The sequence below is a fragment of the Pecten maximus genome, chromosome 10, assembly GCF_902652985.1.
Source record: "Pecten maximus chromosome 10, xPecMax1.1, whole genome shotgun sequence".
In the NCBI taxonomy this organism is placed as follows: Eukaryota; Metazoa; Mollusca; class Bivalvia; order Pectinida; family Pectinidae; genus Pecten; species Pecten maximus.
In genome coordinates, this window is record NC_047024.1 from 19,660,965 (window position 1) to 19,684,681 (window position 23,717).

At 36.6% G+C, this 23,717-nt stretch overlaps 1 protein-coding gene across 5 annotated transcripts in view; it reads right to left on the reverse strand.

Annotated features, from left to right (window-relative positions):
• Positions 1 to 1,059: 1,059 nt before the first annotated feature.
• Positions 1,060 to 23,717, reverse strand: part of LOC117336738 (catenin delta-1-like) — a 70,898-nt gene continuing 48,240 nt past the window's right edge. For all 5 annotated transcript variants that reach the window (XM_033897357.1, XM_033897354.1, XM_033897355.1 and 2 more), the window contains 15 exons: positions 21,018 to 21,153; positions 14,647 to 14,773; positions 14,199 to 14,315; positions 13,871 to 14,016; positions 12,519 to 12,778; positions 12,154 to 12,235; positions 11,275 to 11,434; positions 10,164 to 10,314; positions 9,792 to 9,924; positions 9,465 to 9,558; positions 8,891 to 8,988; positions 7,907 to 8,124; positions 7,451 to 7,479; positions 5,563 to 5,688; positions 1,060 to 5,213 (listed from right to left, as the gene is read on the reverse strand). In XM_033897357.1, the coding sequence (XP_033753248.1) occupies positions 5,034 to 5,213; positions 5,563 to 5,688; positions 7,451 to 7,479; positions 7,907 to 8,124; positions 8,891 to 8,988; positions 9,465 to 9,558; positions 9,792 to 9,924; positions 10,164 to 10,314; positions 11,275 to 11,434; positions 12,154 to 12,235; positions 12,519 to 12,778; positions 13,871 to 14,016; positions 14,199 to 14,315; positions 14,647 to 14,773; positions 21,018 to 21,153 (2,057 nt within the window). In that variant the 3' untranslated portion in view covers positions 1,060 to 5,033. The remainder of the gene's footprint in view (positions 5,214 to 5,562; positions 5,689 to 7,450; positions 7,480 to 7,906; positions 8,125 to 8,890; positions 8,989 to 9,464; positions 9,559 to 9,791; positions 9,925 to 10,163; positions 10,315 to 11,274; positions 11,435 to 12,153; positions 12,236 to 12,518; positions 12,779 to 13,870; positions 14,017 to 14,198; positions 14,316 to 14,646; positions 14,774 to 21,017; positions 21,154 to 23,717) is intronic.

Genomic DNA, 23,717 nt, shown 5'->3' on the forward strand with positions numbered 1-23,717 from the left:
AGTTACTTTTAATATGAAAGCACAGTGTGAAGCTTGATGGGTCAAGAGGAGCTCAATTTATCATATGGAAACCATTTTTCTATGAATGACCTTGACCTCATGCCTGAGAAGTGATTAACAGTTACTTTTAGTATGAAAGCACAGTGTGAAATTCAATCTTGGTAAACCCATTGGAATACTAGTAACCACCCAGAAACTTTAGGCTGACTAACCAGTGATTCTGAAAGCAAACCATTGAGAGCAAAAAGCAGGCATTTTTTCACTTCAGACCGATTCATCTTATAAAGGCCTTTTGATATATCGTAATTTCCTATATATATACATGGGCTATATACCTGGTTATATTTAAACGACTGAAGATGTCTCTGGAGGGCTGTCTAGTGAAGGAGGTTATAATTTTCTTTTTCGAAGATGTTTACAATGTCCACATAAAGACTTTGTGCTATTTTAATTCTTCATGTGTACACGGATGCTCGATGCATGTGTAGAGGAACTGGACTGGGTCGATTAAATCAGCGACCAGGTAGCTCAATGCGTAGAGCATCCGGCTAGTGTTTGGAGGTCCCGGGTTCGAACCCCAGTCTGGCCGTGCATTTTTCGACTCCTATTACATATAGTACCCAACTAAATACCTACACAGGTGGTTTAGGGTCTCGTGTGTGTCCTCGTGGTCAAAGACTTTGTTAAAGGAGTGAGGAATGTTGCGGAACTGGACTGGGTCGATCATCGGCGACCAGGTAGCTCAATTGGTAGAGTATCTGGCTAGTGTTCTGAGGTCCTGGGTTCCAATCCCGGTCTGGTGGTGCATTTTCCTGTATGTGTTGCATTACACATTTTCATCTGTTTAATTCTTCATGTTATTTTCTTGTTAATTATCAATGGATCAGTAAGTTTCAACACCAATAATTGCCAAAAGTAAACTGCCAGAGTGGGTTATCTTGAAATATATTTTTACAAATTTTGAATTTTTTCTACATCCATAGAAGGAATAATACACAGGAACAGGAAAAAACATTTAATATATTCTAACTGCCATTCATATATAACAAAACACTTTCGTTTGTTTCAAGGACAAATTTAATTTATCCATTTTCACACGATTATTTCTTGGTACAAAAATGTTGTAGACTTGCATTGAAGACTAAGATTGTATGAGAATGGAATGCTTACTTAACGCTGTGTCACCTTTGACCATCGGTCAGTTACAGCTGATGTAATGGTGATGTTAAAACATATAGAACAGGTGCCTTGACCTGAAGAATATATATCTTCCCTTTAATTTTATGTCTCAAGATTTACTTACACAAACACATACACTGAAAAAGCTTCATTTGCACATACAAATATATTTTCGAAGCCAAAATTTTCAAAGTAACGTAAGCAATTAAATAAATGCACAGTATTTTTCAAAATTTTTCGTACAAATTGTGCTCCCTTTTTTCATCCTTTCAAAAGTGGAACAACAGTGTTTAGCAGTAAACAAGAATCCCGAAGGAACAGAAAATGATTTTTGGAATTTTTTCAATAAAATTACAAATCAAAGGACAATTTTTCTGAATTTAAGCTACAACATGAGTTGGTTTCACTGTAAAGCATCAGAAAGTTGTTATTTTTATGCGTACATCATCATGATTATACTTGATTATGGAATGGTGCGGCTGTCTGAACGGTAAAGTAAATATAACCTAGTCATATGATTGAATACAGCATATATATAATACTGTTCTTAATAATGAAACCATTGGAAGCCCATTGTTTATCTCACATGATCAATGACATAAACTATAAATAATATGTTGGAATGAAAAATTCTAATTCTAAAAGATATTATTGATATATAAGCATTGATTTTGGGTCCTATTTTTTTTAACAAACCACAGTACAGGCCATCTAAATAAATATTCTATCTGTTATTGACGTATAAACTATTCAAAATATTAAACTATTTAAGTATCTATTTTATGTCTTCTTTATTCAAAAAATAAAAAAATATTTAAACTAATTCCAAACTATTTAATATGTATCCAAAATATTCAAAATGTTAAGTATGTAAGTAGTTATGTTAATGAATTCTTCTTTTATATGTAAATAAACAAATTTGATTCCAGTACTAGTCAGTTGAAAAGAAACCCCCAGATCTGCCTATTCCTGATAAGAAAATAATATATATGTGTGAACCACTTCAAAACTGCCACGTATTGGGAAACAGCCATGTGTGGTAGCCACGTGTGGTGATCATGAACAGGCATGCGTGGTAGCCACGTGTGGTGAGAAGCCACGTGTGGTATAGCCACATATTGTGTCTTCTATGCAAGTCTACAGTTTTCATATAGTGAATGATTGAGACCAATGATGTTATTGTGTAATGTTGATGTTCATATGTTAAATTTTGTTTGCAAATAATGCTTTATACATATTTCAACCCCATTGCATATCTATATATATATATTGAGTTAACATTCGCTTCATGTTAATAATATAATAAACAAATTCAATAACAGTACTTTTCCGATAAAATCCCCACAGAAATTTACACCTTCAGCATACATAGGTAAATACAACTTGATTTAAAAGTTTTATAACTTATACTCATTATACATACCCAAAAATTTGAAAAACTATATAATTGGATATTTTTAAATCACAATATTAATGATCCACTTGATATACCCAATAGATATCAAAATTTTCTTTACAATAATCCAGACAAATGATTTTAACAAATTCTGAAATTAAAATGACTCCGTTTCTTGTGGTAAGTGCGCATGCTTTATCGGTTCTATATCTGATCATCTATGATATCATAGACAACAGTATGAAATATCGCCAACTTCGCACGAGGGGATACTGTAATTATCTCCCTTGCGTGTGATCAGGACATCAAATACCGATCAAAGTACCAAAATATAAAGATGTGATTTTTCATACACACAAATTTGTATTTTATATAATCAAATATTTATTGAATTCAATTAATTTTAGGTATAATTTGATTTTGAAAAAAAAAAAAAAAAAAATCAAGTAGAATTTTGGTTTGTCATATTTTCTATAATAGTAGCATCCGAATGTTAGTGTTAGAGCATAGATGTATTCAGACTCGAGACCAACTCAGACGACTAGGTCCTGTTACTCACTGGATTTTAGCGCTTGATTCACAATAGGAAAACAGTGATAAATATTATACATACAAATGGTTTATTCAAAAAATGTCTCAAGTTAATTATTAATTATAAATTGTTTATCACATTTCAACATAATTAGTGAAGCCGGTGACCCTTTAATCATTTTATGATGATTTGATGTACATAATCAAACATGTTTCCATGTATGTGAACAACATAATATATAAAATATAACATAGATGAAAATGGATGGACAGAATTTATGCAAAAATAAAATATAAGAAATCAGATTACAAGCACTCTAACTTCTGTTCGATAAAAATGTTCGAATTTCGGATTCCATAATTTACCTAAATATATATTTGCTATCATCAAGTTTCAATAATTAAAAGTATATATGCATCTTATGAAATAGAGGTCATATTAATTTAATTTTACCCCTTCCTGGATAGTAACGTGCATAGTGTTAGATTATGTAATACAGTACTAAACTGTTATTGCTCCGATTGTGAATTTCTACGACACAGGACGACACAAATACAAGAGACTTTGTTCAGTTTGGAATTGAGGACAATAATCAGAGTTACTATGTACCTGCAGCCTATCCTAGCAACAAGATTAATTAAATAATGTTAAAAATGATAATTAGCAGTGCAGTAATATAATTTAATATTAAACAGACACAGTAAAACGTCTTGCGGAGCTACAGGCATCGTCTAGTCTACAGTAGTCTATTGCAGTATATACTTTCACCAGTGAATACAATAATATCATGGAAATGATTGAAACCCATTTCACCTCTTGACTACATCTAGTGGAACATATGAAATGCCCTTACTGACCTTTGACCTTGACCCGATAGGTCAGGTGCATATTGGGACAGAGAAGTCATTTGCGTTTCTGTCCGAGTGTCTCTGTTTTTAAATGGCAAGCTGTTTTAGTCAAGAGGGAATTTACGGAGATTCTGTTACAGAACTAAGGTCTACAACACAATACAATGCATGACAAATAAACACAAAAAAGAGTGTTGGCTGTTTTCAAAATAATGTTAAGATATATGTGTCATGATTCGTCGCAGATACAGTAATGGGGCATTGGATTTGGCGCTAAGTCTATGATACGCTTATATAATGGATGTCGATGATAAAAATAGCACAGCACTTCTGTCCAGTAACCATATTTATCAAAAATAAGTCTCTAAATTTAAAAGTCAGGACTGATTAACATGATTTTAGGAAAGTTTTAAGTTAAAATCCTCAACTTGAGGGCCCGGGGCCCTCTATTCAGCAGTCTTGTAGCCCCCGAGACTCTTAGATACTCGGTGGAACACAACCAGTACTACTCTGAGGGACTCTGGAGTAATTATCGCACAACCTATAGTCACTCCTCAACTTGGATTAAGTACGGTAGATTCCTCGGCCTGTATTTCGGCACAAGACAGGCTCTGTGACCTCTCCTACACTTCATCCGTGGAACAGGGTCCACCTATGTACAACCTTCGACAGGGTTTTCACTGTAATGCCCGCACAGAAAGCAAACTTCAAAAGGGACATTCCGTACCATTTCATTGTGATAAATATTAACACATTGTTGGTCCTTTGTGGAATATCCTTATTCTGCCATATTCACTCTGGAGTACTTTCACTTTCCATATTCTTTGCTCAGAACTTTAACATGTTTGTTAGTCCTCTGAGAAAAATCCATTCCATACCATTCTAGCCTGACAATCTCTGAAGTACTTTCACTTTCTATATACTTTGTTCAGAACTTGCTTTTTAGTTTGTTCTATTCACATTGTATATATCCATACAGCTCTACACAACCAGTGTGGTTAGTGTAATAGCACCACTATCCCATGTCACAGCCCGTATAAAACTAGGTCACTTCAAACTCCTTCCCCCACAGTGGGGATCATACCCAGGAGTCGGCCCCACCCTGGGGACTCCCCGGAGACGACATGTCCAACATCACATGGTTGGGACTTGCATGTCCCCCCATTTGGCTGGGATTGCGCTTCTTGCTTTTGTCCACCTGTGCATATAGTTGTTCATTGGGACCGGGCTGTGGCTCTGCATGGAGCTGGTTTTGACTCTGTCGAACAAAACAAGTCGATGTTACACTATAGATGTGTTCAATTTTGTATCAACTAACATTGTTTACATAAGATCTCTGCTTTTGGGATCACACTCTCAAAGTAATCAACTTTTCCTAATGAATATATTTTGCAAATTCTTGCTCATAAAACATTTTACTTTTATTATAAAGTATCAGCTTAAATAATTAATACCTCATTAACAGAAATGAAAATATTGGAGCTGTAACATCTAAATATTCCCTGCGATTGTCTTCAAAAACACGGACATAAATTCTTAGCATATATTTGGTCCGATTGTGAACATGAAATCATTGAAGATTATTTTCAAGGGACTGGAAATCTTACCCCATGTCGTTGGTTCTCCAGGCCGGGGAAGAGTGGAACAGCTCCCACAGGAACCTTGTTTCGGGGGAGATGGTCATCTAGTGGAGCGTATCCTGGCCCGATATCCGTCATTGGGATATCTTCACCCTGTAAGTAGAGGTCAAAAGGTCAGCAAAGTCATTATAGACCAATAATAAATTAAACTATCTTCCCGTTTTTGTAAATTTATGTACTAAATTTCACATAAAGTGTTCCTGTTTTAATATTCATTTACCAGTATTGTCCATAGCAATACTTTACACAGGGAAATTTCATGCTGAAAATGTTTTAGTGAAAAGATCAAATTCTGGATTTCTAACTGCGACATTAACTTCATTTATAAATGTAGGTTAACACATGCAATTGTGATAATAGTTTGAAGGTAAAACTCATTACTGAGATATCGATGGTCCAAAGATATGTCATTTACGAGGGAGAAATTTTATTTTGTTACTACAGTGCATTCCACTTAATCGGGTAACGCTTAATCGGGTATTTCGTTTAATTGGGTAAAATTTCAAAAACCAAAACCATTTTCTCTTAAATCATGTTAAAAAAATTCGTTTAATTGGGTTGGAAAAGTCGTATTTTTCGGTTATTCGAATAGAACGATCGGGACAAAAAATTGAAATGCTCCGATTTTCACGAAAGTCATCGCGTATTTCTTTTAAGTTTTATACTTTTATCAACAAATAGTGTAAATCTGATGGTTAAAATGTCAAAAACGGTTAAATATTACCTTAAACGGTAATGTTATGTCGGGGTTTTGTCATGTTCAGAACTGTGTTGTTGTTGATTCTGCCTCGTGTGGTTTTTCCCCAACAGGAAGTCGACTAAGAATTGTGGGTAAAATTAAATGTTATTTTTAGAGTCAGCAGCAGGCAAAACGTAATTGGGTTTTAAAAGCATAATTAAGCGACTAGACAATTAAACTTTTACGTCTGGGATGTAAAATCTTCGAAGCAGAAACCAAAACAATAGGTTTTGACCTGGGTCTGACATTGCTAAAGATCGATTGATATCACCGCTTACTGTATATGGCGAATCCAAAGTGAGGGGTTCGCCACGGGGAAATGTGACGACACCGGTACACAGGTGAGTTAAAAATCGGTAGCGAGCAGTAAAAGGACAGACGCCCGACGTTAGCTCATAATTCCTATTCAGGTAAGGATAAGAACTGGTTAATAAAAAACATTACATTGGATTTCGTGTTGTTTTATCAGTGACTCCCAGTGTCAAGTTCGTATCAATTTATACCACAGGAAACGACCTAAATAAACTCGGTTTCTCCGATCTCTGTGCTTTGGTAATTGGAAATAATATGGAATATTTTAAACTTCAAAGCGAACATAAGAATGTCTCTATGATAAACATAAATGATTTTAGCTGTAATTGTCGGCGAGTCCTTAGATCGTATGTCAAATTAGGAACACATGGATGAAATAGGGATGTATGACCCCCTGATTTGAGGTGCTACGATTGTACTGTGCCGCGAATAAGAAAATCATTAAGGTTTTTGTTATTTTAATACACACATTTTTATACAATTAGTAATAGTAATCTGACAATTTGACATCAGTTAAAGCACAAACAAAAACACCGTTTATTAACAATAATAACGAAAATATTTTCATCCAAAATCGACCCAAGTCTGACAACCATTACGGACCAAATCCAAGATGGCGACGTGCATTTCGGCTTATCGGGTAAGTCGGTTAATGGGGTAAAAAGCCCCCGCAAATAGGCAACCCGATTAAGCGGAATGCACTGTATTAAATATTAAATATTTCCAATATATGTTAATATATGTTTTTCAGTGAGCATGTTTTACTGTATCGAAGAATTTATATAATTTATCTACTGGACTTACCCGTGATCTTGTGTCGTAGTCGTACCGTCCTGCAATGTATCAAAACAATGTATTAAAACACACATGAAAGGTCGGAATATAAATTTTCAACTTTTAAAAACCAGGGGCTTGTTCTTTTATGCGGACAAACCGGTTCGTCTGTTTTCAAACGATTTTTCAAACATATATCTTGACGGACCTGCAAATGTTAATACAGTATTCTATTGGATATAATGAAATCAACATTTCAAAACAGTTTTGAAAAATTATTGCATCCACAGATAAAATGATATTTAATATGACACCAATGAGCAGAATATCTGATCAGTGTATCAAACCGGATTACTTTAAAGAAAGGCGAGTCTGATATCCTACGTCACCAATGAAATCACTTAAACAATTTATTATAAAATTTATAGTCTTAAGAATTTGAACAAAAAGAAGTCTAGAAGATGAGATTTGAAGTCTGATTCTTACCGTCATCGTGCATGGCTGGATTGCTATGTCCCATGACGTTAGATCCGTTTGATCCTGGATAACTATTATCCATTCGACCATTTGGCGAGTAGCTGTTTGGGTAGGGGTCCTTGTTCTGTACACGACCAGAGGATATTGTATTGTCGTCGTAGCCTTGACTACCTGTCGGCCGACTCATTGTGCTGTAGTTACTGATTGGTGAGCCGATATCATCAGTCCTGGAAAATAAAGTTACCATGAACCTTTACAACAACATAACCCTCTTTGTAACAAACCGGTCGGAAAATGGATCTAATTGACAGAAAGGGAATGAATATCAAGGTAAAGATTTTAAATTTAATATGCATTAGGTGTGTTGCTACGTCTATTAGGAAAGTTGAAGTGAGGTTTTTCCCTAATCCATGACATGACGAGTTTATTATCTCCATTGTGAATGACCTATTCTGACTATGTGAAGTTACCTCCCTGGTAATGCATATTCTGCTCAAACCAATTATTTTGCTTTCAAGTTATCTCCCTTCCTGTACCATAACTAAACATACCCAGGGAATTAGAATGCTCTGGTTGATGGGAAAATTTGTTTTTCAAATTAAAATAACGTGTTTAGAGTCAGTAGGGTCTGACCATTATTCTTTAATTTTTATAAAATAATTTTCCTTGATTTAATGGGTCCTCTAAATCAATGAAAGGTGCTTTCAAAATAGTACTCGTTTGAAAAACCACAAAATTTGAACCCCATGACCTCCCTTCCTTCTGATGGCTTACAAAGATCAGTCTTAAAATGCTAGATCTTTGCCCAAGACCATCTTGACAAAAACACATTTTCAAAAGTTATCTCTTCAACAGCTTGATGCACATTTTTTTAATCAGTTACCAAAATAAAATTCAATATAACTTCTGATTTTTTTTTTTATCTTTCCTGTATAAACCATTTTGAACCGCACTGTAGTGATTTTCTCTCCCTAAGAACTTGATAATACTGACCTCCCCACCATAGGTGGGCTGTTGACATCTGCCTCCACTAGCCCTCGCTCCTTAAACTCCCAGTGGAGGGACTTGAACTCCCACAGAGATTGCAGCAGCTGCAACATGAATGTCAAAACAAGATGTTAAGTCTGCTTGTTAATGTATCTCAAGTCTACAGCACAATATCTAACTTTGTTAAAATGAGACTCATATATTTTCTTTCATATTTTTAATTCATCACTGACCAGTGGATTTTTCTTATAACTGGGATACAAACGGACATGCAATAAACATATTCTTCTATATCCAACTCTATTCAAATTCTTTTTGCTCTATCAAATACATCATATCATGTCATTCCAGGTTTCAAAATGACAATTTGTCATACAATTGTGTGTCACGAGATGTTGGTTATTTCTTCCTATCAGATTAATTCAACTACAATACAATTCCACACTTTTATCTTATTTTAATGAATTCCAAACATTCAATTATGTACACAATATAGTAATGCGCTTCAGAGCAGAATGACGATAAAGAAAGAAATACTGGATTTACACGTTATACAAAAGAGACTGCCCCAACCCTTTACCTTGTGTGTATGTTCTTTGGTCTTCGTTAGGTATTTCCCTTGGGCAAACTTAATGAACTTCAACCTCCTCAGACCACCTTCATTAGCCAAAGATCTGAAATGAAATAACAAATTTAATATCATTTGAGCAATAGGTAACCAGATGTTAAGTAATAGCAATTTTAGCAACACAGTACAGTAAAATATTTCTAATGTTCAATATTGATTTGATTTTTTTTTGGACAAAATGATCAATAGAAATACAGCTTGAACACATTATAAACTCAAGTCGGAAAACTGATGCAAGATATATACAGTTGTGCGGTACTAGAGGTAGGATGTGCTTACTGTGCGAAATCTTGATTGTTTTTCGTGACTTCATGTAAAGTTGCGACCACGGCTGATATTGTCCGGTCTGGGACTAACTCGATCTGTCTCTCCATTGGAAGTCGACTCACTAACTGTTTCATAGCGTATTTTCCTTAAAATCAAAATAATTTCATCCATATGAAAAAAAAGACACCAAGATCAGCTTGTAAGGACTTATTAAGGACTAATAAGTTAGTGTATCTTCAATACAGGATTCATTGGTTAAAAGTGAGGAATTCAAGAAATTACATTCATTACTAGAATTTGTCACCAAAACATTTCATAATGAGATCAAATAATTATTGGATGTATTATTTTTTCTCAATGCTCTATGATTGAAAAGCAGCTGACCTATTAACTCTTTGTTTCTCTCGTCGATGGCGAGGTTCCGGAGAGCCAGAGCTACGTGACACACGACACTATCCCTTTCATGGGTGAGGAGGTCAACTAAGTCTGGAAGACTCTTTTCCTTTCTCACAGTGGCTCGCGTGTCTTCTGCTGGCTGTGAATGAAGATTATGGTTTGATTATATCTCGGTAGACCAAGACTCGATACCCATCACTCAAATATCAAGATTTGTATTATCTCAGGTGATATCAACCCAAAATACATCAGACATACACAAGCTGTTCAGAAGACTTTTTTTTGCTACTTGTCATTATTTCGTCTACCAATTACCAATGATGAATTAGATATGTTCCATTATAAATATGTATGATATTAAGTTGCTATATAATTTCTAGTATGGTACCTTATATATAATTGAGAGTCTGGGACTTGCGGAAATATTTCAAATACCCCTTGTTCCTTTCAGGATAGTCAAATTCTATCAAACTTTGGCAACAGTCAGTGTTCCGTTGGGGTGCAAATCTTGTCAACAGGATTCCTAACTAAAACCTTATTTTCAAGGATAAGTACAGGTCACTTTTAGCCTTTCTCCGCGCTAGATGACATAACTGCCAGTAACACGCTGTAAGATTTTGTACGAGCCAGATGACATACCTGCCAGTAACATGCTGTAAGATTTTGTACGAGCTAGATGACATACCTGCCAGTAACATGCTGTAAGATTTTGTACGAGCTAGATGACATACCTGCCAGTAACACGCTGTAAGATTTTGTACGAGCCAGATGACATACCTGCCAGTAACATGCTGTAAGATTTTGTACGAGCTAGATGACATACCTGCCAGTAACAAGCTGTAAGATTTTGTACGAGCCAGATGACATACCTGCCAGTAACAAGCTGTAAGATTTTGTACGAGCTAGATGACATACCTGCCAGTAACATGCTGTAAGATTTTGTACGAGCTAGATGACATAACTGCCAGTAACACGCTGTAAGATTTTGTACGAGCCAGATGACATACCTGCCAGTAACATGCTGTAAGATTTTGTACGAGCCAGATGACATAACTGCCAGTAACAAGCTGTAAGATTTTGTACGAGCTAGATGACATACCTGCCAGTAACACGCTGTAAGATTTTGTATTGCCCCTGCTGCTGCCTCCATAGTTACTGGGTTGGTCCCGTCCTTCAAAATGCTAAGATATAACCGTACCAGCTCCGGTTCCCATAATGCCTTGAATTCCGCAGCACCTGGTGGAAGTCTCATTTCCGCACTGTATGTAAATCAGTCCAATCATGACAATGAAAAATGTCATCAAAATATTAATTTAGTCCAATAACAACGATGAACAACTTCATTACAATATCAAGTTCATGATCTTACGTAGCTATTTTTTCTAGGAATGGTCAACATGCCAATTATCCACAGGTAAATCAACAGCCCAAAATTTTTAGCACTCATCACATATCTTGCTGTATACAATGTCACGCAATTATGTCATATTAATGGAAAATCAGAAATGTATAAATTTTTGTTGTAAAAAGAATCTCCTAGTTATGAGATCACGGCCTAGTTGTTCAAAAAGTGATTAGGCTAATCACAGTTTAACAACAATTTTAAAATCCTGATTAAATACTTTCTGGTAAAACTAATTTGACAAAAGTTTATGGAACTAGAGCATTCATCAGTCTCTTCCTGCCTGCCTATTCTAAGTAATATACCTACACAGATTTTGAAGTAAAGAAGAAATGAGATTTTCACTAATCAAGTGATTAAGCTAATCACCCTTTGAACAACTGGGCCCAAGTATTTAACATTTTAGTAAAGCCAGATTCATGATCTAGACTAAATCAACCAGGAGTAAATATGACCAAACAGAAAATGATGAAGATGATGAAGAATTATTACACTTACAGTACACACCATATATACATGTAGTGGTTTTGACACATTCCTATAAAACTTGACCTCTGGAGGTGAATTAACACTTACTTTTGGTTGAGGTCAGGCTTTCCTTTACCCTTGGTCTGTTGTGATTTTTTACTTCCCATATTCCCTAAGCACCCTGTTGATTCTGGAAAAAAATAAATATAATAATTTTATTTATTTTTTTAAAACATTCTTGTATTTATAAGAACACAAACATAATAAAACATAATAGTTCGCATACTTATATAAAGTTTCAAAATCTACTGAAAATACTTAAAACATGGCAGTTTTTTTTTCTACAAAAGCAACTCTATTGTGAAAAGATAATCCCCCACGATAAAACTCAATATCAAAATCAAAGGGAAGTAATCCAGTTGTGCCCACTGTTTCTATACCTATAAAGTGTCTAACAACACTGTGCCCTGTACCTTTTTCTGGCTTGGCTCGTTTCTTTAATGTCATGTTTCGCTTTCTGTAGAAGTCACGTTCGGACACTTCCTGTATCCTGAATGAAAGGTTTCGTAAGGAACACGTACAATTCTCCACCGGTTTACTGTCTTTGTCGTGGTTTTCCACCGACACTTTTATAGCATACACTAAACAATTCACCAGTTTACTACATTCACGTAAACGATTCCGCGTTTCGTATCCTCGCTGTTCGTCTTCTTTAGCCGCTGAACTTAAATTCCTGTAAATAGAAGACAAAACTTGTTGTAACAAATATCGGGAGTTAACATAAGGTAATGATTGTTTTCTTGAAAGAACAATAAAAAAGAAAGTTTTTAGACACAAGGCAATGATTTTTTCATAAGAGAATAAAAAAAATGTTTTTAGAAGCATCTTGATTTCACTTTTGAAAATATTCAATTCTATGAAATGAAATTTCAATACAATATCAAAGTTTTGATATATCACTTAATCTTGAATACTTATGACAGGTGAGACATGGCGAGTAAAATTCCAAAGCAAATTTTGCCATTAAAACTAGAACATTCTTTTTCATCAAAAAAGTCTTAGCCAAATTTTTCTTGTGTTTAGAATTTTTTTTAACTATAATTTAAATTTTTTTTAAAAAAAGGGGGGAAAAGAAGGAAATATGTATACATGTATATCTTTATTGGTATCAACAGGTCATCAAGTTGTGTACTTGCTGCCCTGGTCTGACAGGTGAGTATGTCTGAACATCTGATTGAACTCAAGAGCCTTTAATTAACTTATTACTGATATTTCCACTAATTTTGAAACTTCTGATGTTTCCACTAATTTTAAAATTTCTAAAGAAAATCATATCTAAGTTCAACTTGTTCTTGATTTGTCAGAATACAAGATGCTTGTATTTTGTAAGCAGTCTTGAAGGAACATACTACCGATCTGTATGTACCTTTAAGTGAAAGGTAACCATACTTCGAGTAGCCGAATTCTAAGCGTCCAATCATCTGTACCTGGTGAATTTGAATGTTGAACCTTTTCATTTGCACCTAGTGTATTTATTCTGCACTTATCCTAATTAATTGCAGAACAAGATTTCAAACACTTTCACACTTCAAGATTTTCCGATTTACTTTGAAATTTTTAATGTAATTGACAGGAGCTGTTGTGAAATATACATTGGCAATCCTCCAAGGTAATTTTAAGGGTAAACCCATCAACTAATTTATATTGCAGTTCATTTTGCAGGCAGTTTTATCATTTTTTATAAACCTCATTTGAAATACTGAAAGGCAAATAAAATATTGCTTATGACCTTTGCGTTAAATTTGACTGAAGAGTTGCATCTCACCTTATTATGCCTGTAGCATTTCTGAACACCGTCGTCCAGGCCTCGTTAGTTTGCAGTAGCCCACGTTTCTCCCAACCAGAGTATGGAACAATAATTCTGCTTACAATATCTGTCAAAGCTTCCGAAATAATCTTTGATTTCAACTCCTGTAAAATCAAAATGTAAGCAATTAAAAAAAAAAAAAAAAAAAATACCAACAATGAAGAATTTTTGTTTGCACAAAATTTATTACAGAAAGAAATACATTACTATGGATGGAAATGACCTTAAAGTTGAAAAAAAAAAAAACACCTAAAGTCCAGAGCGTTAGTATTTGGATGAGACATACCTCACATGAAGAGAGATTCCATAGAATCCCTGTAATCATCTCTTTGATGTCCTCATCATGTACCTTCCTCAGCAGCCGAATCAGGGCGGTCACTCCACCAGCATTCTCTATAGCTTTCTATATAACAAGAAATTAGCGTTAATAAAACCTGCTCCATCATGTTTTTTTCTGTTATCAATGTATTAATCCTCAAGTAATCCCATTCCTCTAATGGTTACATAGAACTGGACTGTATGACTGCAGTGTGAGAATTTGGAGACACTTCATGATATAGACTGGATACCAGCCCCCATGTCTTTGTAAAGAATTGCCCAGCTGAATTCTAATGTAAGATTATGTCCCCCTGGCTTGATGCTCGAGTTTCAAGAATAAGAAATCAAATTTTTTATTTTCATTTTTAATGATATTCTAGAGACAGGGGTCAGTCTACTGATGATATAGTACTTACCTTTGTATCCAATCCACCTTTAGACCTGCCATAGGACAGATTCTTTAGGGCACCACATGCGTTCCTCTGGACCTCGGGGTAATCACTCCGTAACAGCTCCACCAGAGGAGGGATGCCATCAAGACCCCTGAAACAGGTAGAAGATGTAATAGGTAACAATTGGCGGTAAAAAACCTTGTCAGGAAAAAAACATGGTAATATCTAACCTCTGATACAAGAACAAAACGACACATCTAGTAGCAATTCTTACTACTAGCAACACCAATAACAACAGATAACAAGAGGCCCAGGGGCCTTAACGGTCATCTGACTCTAAATTAAAAACCTTATATAATTGTAGTATGTATTCTCTTTAGCAAGTATATAGTGGCGCCGTTTGCCATGGTGGCCATCTTGGATTTCTGACCGACCCAATAAATAACAACACTTGGTTAGGGCCATCTCAGGATCATTTCTGGTAAGTTAGAGCTGAATCCCATTGGGGGAATTTGAGAAGAAGTTTAAAATAGGCATTGTTCAGGATAACCATGATTGCACAATCATGTTACAAATGGCCGCCATGGCTGCCAAGTCAATGATTTTATGAGGCAGAAAAATATTAACACTTTGTTGGCACTCCTTCCTTAAAATCCTCACCAATTTCCAACTCAAAGGCACCAGTGGAACTGGAGAAGAAGTTTAAAATGTTTTTTCAAGATGGTTGCCATGGCGGTCATCTTGGATTTCTGGCCGACCCGATAAATAACAACACTTGGTAATGGCCATCTCAGGATAATTTCTGGTAAGTTAGGGCTGAATCCCACTGATGGAATTTGAGAAGAAGTTTGAAATAGGTGTTGTTCAGGAAAACCATGATTGCGCAATCATGTTACAAAATGGCCACCATTGCTGCCATTTCAAAGTTTTTACGAGGCTGAAAAAATAACAACACTATGTTGCCTCGCCTTCCTTGACATCCTCACCCATTTCCAGCTCAATGGCACCAATGGAACTGGAGAAGAAGTTTAAAATGTGTTTTTCAAGATGGCTGCCATGGTGGCCATCTTGTATTTCAGACCAACCCGAAAAATAACAACACTTGGTCGGCATCATATCAGGATCATTTCAGGCAAATTTCAGCCCAATAGCACTGGTGGAACATGAGAAGAAGTTTAAAATGTGTTTTCAAAATGGCGGCTATGGCAGCCATCTTGGATTTCGGACCGACCCGAAAAATAACAACACTTGGTCAGGATCATATCAGGATCATTTCAGGCAAATTTCAGCCTAATAGCACTGGTGGAACTGGAGAAGAAGTTTAAAATGTGTTTTTCAAGATGGCGGCCACGGCGGCCATCTTGGATTTCGGACCGACCCGAAAAATAACAACACTTGGTCGGCATCATATCAGGATCATTTCAGACAAATTTCAGCCCAATAGCACTGGTGGAACTTGAGAAGAAGTTTAAAATGTGTTTTTCAAGATGGCGGCTATGGCGGCCATCTTGGATTTTGGACAGACCCGAAAAATAACAACACTTGGTCAGGACCATCTCAGGATCATTTCTGGCAAGTTTCAGCTCAATAGCACTGGTGGAACATGAGAAGAAGTTTAAAATGTGTTTTCAAAATGGCGGCTATGGCGGCCATCTTGGATTTCGGACCGACCCGAAAAATAACAACACTTGGTCAGGACCATCTCAGGATCATTTCAGGCAAGTTTCAGCTCAATCCCACTGGTGGAACTTGAGAAGAAGTTTGAAATGTGAAAAGTTTACGCACGGCGGACGGCGCACGGCGCACGACGACGGACGAAACATGATGACTATAGGTCATCCTGACCCTTCGGGTCAGATGACCTAAAGATGGGAGGTGGGAGATCCCACATCCCTGTAAAAAGTTCTGTGTGGTTTTGGGCTACCAAGCTGATGGAGTCCACAAGGAAAACAAGAGTCGGGCCGTAACCAGATAGATAAACAATACAATGCAGAGAAATACACTTTTAAAAAAGGTCAACCTTAATGAAGACCACAGAGGTTAACTCATTCATTTTATAGAATTTGAGGGACACGTCTTACTAGGGGAGGTAAACTCCACTTTTTTTTTTATAGTTTTATCAGTTGTTTTTTTAAAACAAGATTAATCAATTTATACTTGAAGTGATACTTTTGCTATGCAGGGGGTCTTAATATGGGAAGGAAACCTGAGAGCCAATAGAGAACTCCTATGGTTGGGTACGTAACACAATAATTCAGAAAATGAACCCCTGCAGTTTTGGTGAAATGGCCGAGCACAATCCACTGTGCCAATACTATCTAATATCATCCTGACTACATTTTCAACTTACTGTAATCATCAGGCATGACTAAAGCCATTTACTTGTGTTCTCATATATATATATACCAGATGTGTACAATTAACACAGATCAACAAAGTTATAAGTGAGGTATGACAGCTCACTATATGTATTTCCAGGAAAAGTGTTTACAGCGATTCTAGACTACCCGATTCTCTACCCAGTAATCAGAGTATGACTGATCACAAACATTACTTTATATGTGATCATACTCTGCACCACTGCACTCTGATGTGGGGAATTATAGTCACTCAGGTGTTACATGATCATACAGTCAATATATTCACCATTACCAGGTATGCTTCTGGAATATACACCAGCAATACATCAAACGTAATTAAAACCCTGTTGATAGCTTGCGTTTTTCTAATTAGAGCCGATGTTCTTTTCTGAATAATCTAATTAAGGTGATTTTATCTGTGACAGTTCTATTTATAGAGGATTTATGAACGTTTGGTCTGTGATGTCACAATATAGAGAGGATTTAGTGCTATCAGTTTGGTACTTACTAAAATGTCTATTTCAGATGTATATCATATTGTAACAGAAAGACAATGGCCTGAAGTATGACATCACACACCACTAATGAGTTAAAGAGGGTTTAGTCACCGAGTTTTGTTATTCATCTAGGGGAGTGTCTCCCAATATAATCTAACTCCATTATCTGTATTCCTACATGTGTCAGCACAGTATCAGAGGGAGGGGAGATGAAGGAGGGAGGGGACGAAGGAGAGAGTAGAGGGAGGGAGAGTGCAGTTTCCTCCTCCTCCTCAACACAAGTAAGCACTTCTACAAAATATGGAAGAGGGGAGGGACATTTGAGGAATGTATAATCTTAGTCAAGTCAAAACAGCATTTCCAGCAATACTTGCCCTCTACCCCCGGCCACCCCACCACCCCTCCCCCTCACCTCCCCCAGGAGGATCCGGAATGAGGAAGAATAAGTATACAGAGATAGTACAAGTGCTTCTCCCCATCTGAACACTTACCTCGAGGGGAGGGGTCATTAAAAGCTGATTATCACTAATCATAAACAACATGTCAGTGGTATCTAGTGTCCCAGGTGATTAGAGGTGCCTACATTGTACAGCTTCATTACTTATAAACAGGTCTGTTCCCATTCTTTCTTTATCTGCTGGCCTCTTGTGATGTTGTGTTTATCATACTGCAGTATTTTCTGGGGGTGTTTTGTTTCCCCCCTATCTCAATATATAGATGGACAAAGCCTCATTAGCTTACACCTGTGTAAATGTAAACAGTGACGACCATTCCTTAAATACTGAATATATATCATATGCGAGATGAAATAAGGAAATTAATTCCATCATTAAAGAAACATGAATTAACCAATATTTTCTAAGATATTGGAACAAAACTGTTCTAATAGTGAATTTGGATGAAAACTAAGCTGAAGAAGACATGAATTATCATCTGGTACAACAGAGAACCAATCCTAGGAATGTGGTGTCACCTTCTCTTCTCTCCAGCATCCCTGATACGGGGCACCTGTTGGCTAAATGCCTCAATTAATTCCCCGAATTTTATTCTCCTTTCTGTGTAGTTAGTTTGTTTTACAATCAACGGAAATATCAGGACAGCCCATATGAAACAATCTCCACAGGTTGAGCTTCAGCCTCTATTTATCATCCCCCAAGTTCCTTTATTGTTTTTTGATGTCCCTCCTCCCCTGTTTGTAGCCATCTTCCCGTCTACGACAATCTTTGCTGTAATACTTCGGTCTAACACTGGGATGAGGAGACGTCCACTTGTCTGTCCCATCCTACATCACCTCCTCTTCCTGTTTGTCCACAACTGTCAGTCAGGCTCTACTCCTTATTCATCATAATCTTTCCTACATGCCCATAAAATTTGTCTTCTATGATTCTCCTTACACTGTGGCTTCCATATATGCCCTGATCATAAACTGGCCAACTTTCTATTTGCCATAATGTTACATTAGTCCTCTTCCAGTTTTATTTATCCTCCTCCTACATCCATTGCCCCCCCTCCAACTTTCCTGTCATCAGTCCTAAGTCTTCAACACCCTATATTAGTCCCCCCCCCCCCCCCCAACTTTCCTGTCATCAGTCCTAAGTCTTCAACACCCTATATTAGTTCCCCCCCCAAACTTTCATGTCTGCCCTTAGTCTTCAACACCCTATATTAGTCCCCCCCCCCCCCTCCAACTTTTTCATGTCTACCCTAATAGCCCCCCCCCCCCCCCCCCCCCCCCTAAACTTTCATGTCTGCCCTAAGTCTTCAATGCCCTAATTGGTCCCTGACTTGCCAGTCCCGCTCCCTCTTTATTCCTAGCCCCTCCACCATTCCTCCACTCATCTTCCCTCTGGACCCTTATCGTAATTAAATTTCACAACATTATTACTGAAGAATCATTAAATCTTCATAGTTAGAATGACAATTTATTGCTGATCAGCTCCAAGCAAACTTGTTAATTAAACCTGCCATGTCATTACAGGCCCGTGCTCTATTTCCCATTTTGTATTATCATTATATTATTTTTGCCGATAAAATGACCAAAAATAACTAATAAATATAACATCCAGCTCGGTACGAAAAAACTAGCATCGTGAAAATTTTGCACTTTATCTGTACATTAAAACCCCAGGCTGCTGGTGTTTATAATTAATACAAAACGATTTCTCAGACCACGAATCGCACATGCGATTTCTACACAGTCAATAACTCTTATGCAAAGTGGAAGAACTTTCCAAACCAGAGCCAATTGGTCCCCAAACATTGAAATGAGTAGGGTTGCGAATATAAAAGGAAAACATCTTAAGTTATATATATCGATAATGATTCCCTGGTTGTCAAAGAATTTGTTATACATGCAGCGAAACACACACATAGCACATTTTATTTCCTTTGTGCTGTAAGATAATAAATTCAATCTAACATGCAACCGTACGCTAAATAAGCTACATATTCTTTTAGGCCTTATATGAAGGAATCCATGTAAAATTCATTCTGACATTGTAGGGTAGCTCTGTCATAGTCGCATGTCGGTGACGTGACTACAGCGGCCTAGCACTAGACCAATTGTACAATCAATATGTTTTATATAGAAAAGAGTAAAATGATACAGTTTTAGTTTCAGGCTACATTAACAAGGCCAAGCTTCCAGTTTTTTAATGGTGCTATTCCCTGCTATGAATAATCAAACGTTATCTTGATCAAATTAAAGAAACCCTAATACGCATGAATGGCCACCGGAGTTGTTGCGTTTTGTAGGCCACCTACAGCCTCCGTCGTACGTAATAATAGCATCCGTAATTACATCATGATCATCGTCACAGACCGAACCTTCCTTATATGTTTTCAATCTTATGTCCAGAGGGACTGACGGCAACTTGGACCACTTAAAGGAGACTTTCCCATGACAAGTGGTGCCGACAACACAGAATCTCAATTTGTTTCATCTATCACCAGTGCTATTCCATTAGCAGAGCCCACATTTAAGCTTCACTGGAACTTAACGGAAAACATAAAACTTCCTGGTTTCCAGAGTACAGTTCAAAATAATGACTGAAGCATTAGCGGAATCGGAAATTTTGTTTATATAGCTGTAAACAACCAGGAAGATAAGTATAGTCTCAAGTATGTATATTATGATGACAGATAGATAAAAGAACAATAACAAGCATACTGGGTATGGCTAAGGTATTGCTAAAGCAATGCATGTCCCCTACCAGCCCCTGCTAAAAATAGTAAGAGTGACCTTGAACCTTGAACATTGACCCAAAAACCCTGAAACTCAAACTTGACTGGGATATTATGGTTATGTATCATTGTATGAAGTTTGATCAAAATCCTTCTAGGAATGAAGCCGCTAGAGTGCTGACAATATTTAGCATTACATATAGACATTAAGACGGAAGCAGCGGAAACCTATCCCCCCCCCGCCCAAGTTTCACAGGTAGGGGACAAAAAGGCTTCTGTAAACCAATCAAAAGCTACTGTAATATGACATGGGGGATCATAATGCTAGAGCGTAGTTTGGTTAATAGATAATTACCTTGTTTTGGATTTGAGGTCCTCATTATTGAAGCAGAGATGCTGTAGGTAGCCGGCAGCGTTAGCCTTGACTGCCTCACTGGGGTGGCTAAGGTAGTCGATCACCTCCTGGAGGTCTGGGTTACGCCAGTTCCCACCTGTAACACATGATCACATGACACGTAAGACAATAAATCTCCCTCGGTCTACGTCTGTGGTCAGACAATACAGAATAAATAATTCTCTTTAATAATCAAACACTTGCAATCTGGGGGAGTTAACTGTTACAATTTCACTGAATACCTCTAGCTTGTCGGTGTGGCATCATTATCTAGGCATCAAACAAAATTAATAATGATTCAACGCCTACAGAGGACTATTTCAGATTCTAAAGACTTTTTTACAAATAGGCAAAATAATTAATTTTTCAAATATCATATTTCCTTTAAAAGAAATAATACTGGTGTACATATCCTTCCAGAAAATTGTGTTTGAAAACAGAATCTGAAATTGTCCGTCCTGAATGCTCCTTATTAAGTTAATTACAACAGACAAAGTTCACCTGTACCCAAAGAGCCTGATGCCATGATAGACTTGCACAAGTCCTTTTATCATACTTCAGTATGACTTGAGTGTTTAGACCTCCTCACATTCCTTTAAACCTACTGGAAGTACTACAGAATTTGTGTTTATGTTTCGACATCTGGATCCGATGGACTGGCAGGTATTGTTGTGGTATTCTAACAATAACATGACCACAGTACTTAAACATACCAGCCTTACAAATTTATCTTACAAGCTGGCATGAAGCACATACTGAATCACACTACTACCTTATGTTGAATTATGAAATTTTCTAAACATAAAAAAAATAAAATATTCCACACATATTTTTTTCATTTGTTTGACAGCTGTGGTGGAATCTTGTAAATATCAGCACAGATAAAGTTTACGAAAAATAGTGAATCTCAAGATTCTCTGTCAAGTTTATCAATACTGATAACAGTTTCCAGCTAAATGTTTGGCTTGTGCACATGAAAACTGTTCAGGGCTAGACAGAGATAATGTATCATTATAAGACTAAGACAATGCTTCCAGTACAGCTACAGCCTCCTACGCCCTATAATGCACTTGTATACACTCCACAACTGACCCATGAAACTTTACTTCCATCTACAATTACGGTTTATCACCGTTCAGTTATTAGGTAGATTTCCTGATGCAGACCAGAAAATACTAATATATTTTATCACTACCGACTCATGTTACAAAGAATTATAATCCTCGACTCAGATGCAGACAAGAGAAAGCTAATCTACATTTCTTTTATGTCTGTGGACCATAAAAGTCCGGTTAGGAAATGGTTTTAATTGGCTAAAATTCACCGATATCTCTTCTTTGTGCATCATCTTCGGTGATAGAAGGACGGATGTGGATTTTCCAGTCATAATCTAATTTATAATATTCTTTGGGAGAATTTTTTTGCAATCTAATCCCACATCATATCATAATTAATAACACTGAACAAAATATTCAATATTCTGATGTTGTTTTCCATTTGGTTTCAACAGATGAGGTCAGTCATGGGCCTGCAACATGGGTATGAACATCTGAAACTTGTGACATAAAATGGTCTTGCAAGACATGATTGTGTAATTATCAATAAAGTTGTGTCTCATATCCCTGTTATTTAACGCCACAATATATACTCTGAAAGTCTGGCGCCCCATTCATCGGTCTGTTTGCAATGAGAATCAAAGATCTCAGAAAGGCAATAGTTGATTTGACAATTCAATCGGTTCTGATTGAGTCTGTCTGGCTACAGGTGACCTTGACATTGACCGACCCTGGCCTCCCTCAATTATAAGGAAAATGCTACAGCTGACTTCACATCAATGCTGGATCTTTTCTTTTTTCAAAACATGGTCGGGATAAATACAAAAATAATTATTGTTTCTCTATTTATTTATTCAAAGTCCAAATTGGTAAAAAAAAAAAAGCAAAAAAAACCCCAAACAAACAAACAAAAAACAAAAAAAACACAGGTCTTTGTGATATGCAGATCATTGCTGTGTAAATCTGCAAAGAATACAGTAAAATGTTAATTTAAGGGAGCCCGTCAGACAAAACCAGAAACATATGGTACAATTGCAAATCTCAGAGAAACCACACACCCTGTATGTGAAAAGTTTTAATTGGATATGTGGGTACGTGTGGCAAAAGATGCCCATTAACTGTAGCAGATAGGTCCCAATTAGCATTCCTTTCTCTTTATGACAGTCATATACAAGTTCACACTCTCTCATAGCCTCAGTGTTCAGAATACAGCCTTGGATGTCATAGAGATCTATCCAGTTTTCTCCAGTCCTCTAATGATGTTTTCACAAGTTGCAAAGAAATAGTTTATGGCTCCTGAAAAGCTTTACTATAAAATGACACCTGGGCAAGGTCAGGCCATTTTGAAATCTCATTACAGTCTACTTTTCCCCCAGTTTTTTCTTAGCATTTTCCTGATCAATAACTGTGATATTTTTTCAATGCATATTTGAAATGAATTCACAGATTTATAGCATTAATTATAGATTTGTGATATGTTAACTGAAATACTTTTTTATATTGAATTAGTAGAAAAGCGATGCATATTCTATATTTTCTAAAACCGACAGCATTGCAGCATTAAATTCTGCCTGTATATTCAATTCTTTAGTGGCATGAAAAATAA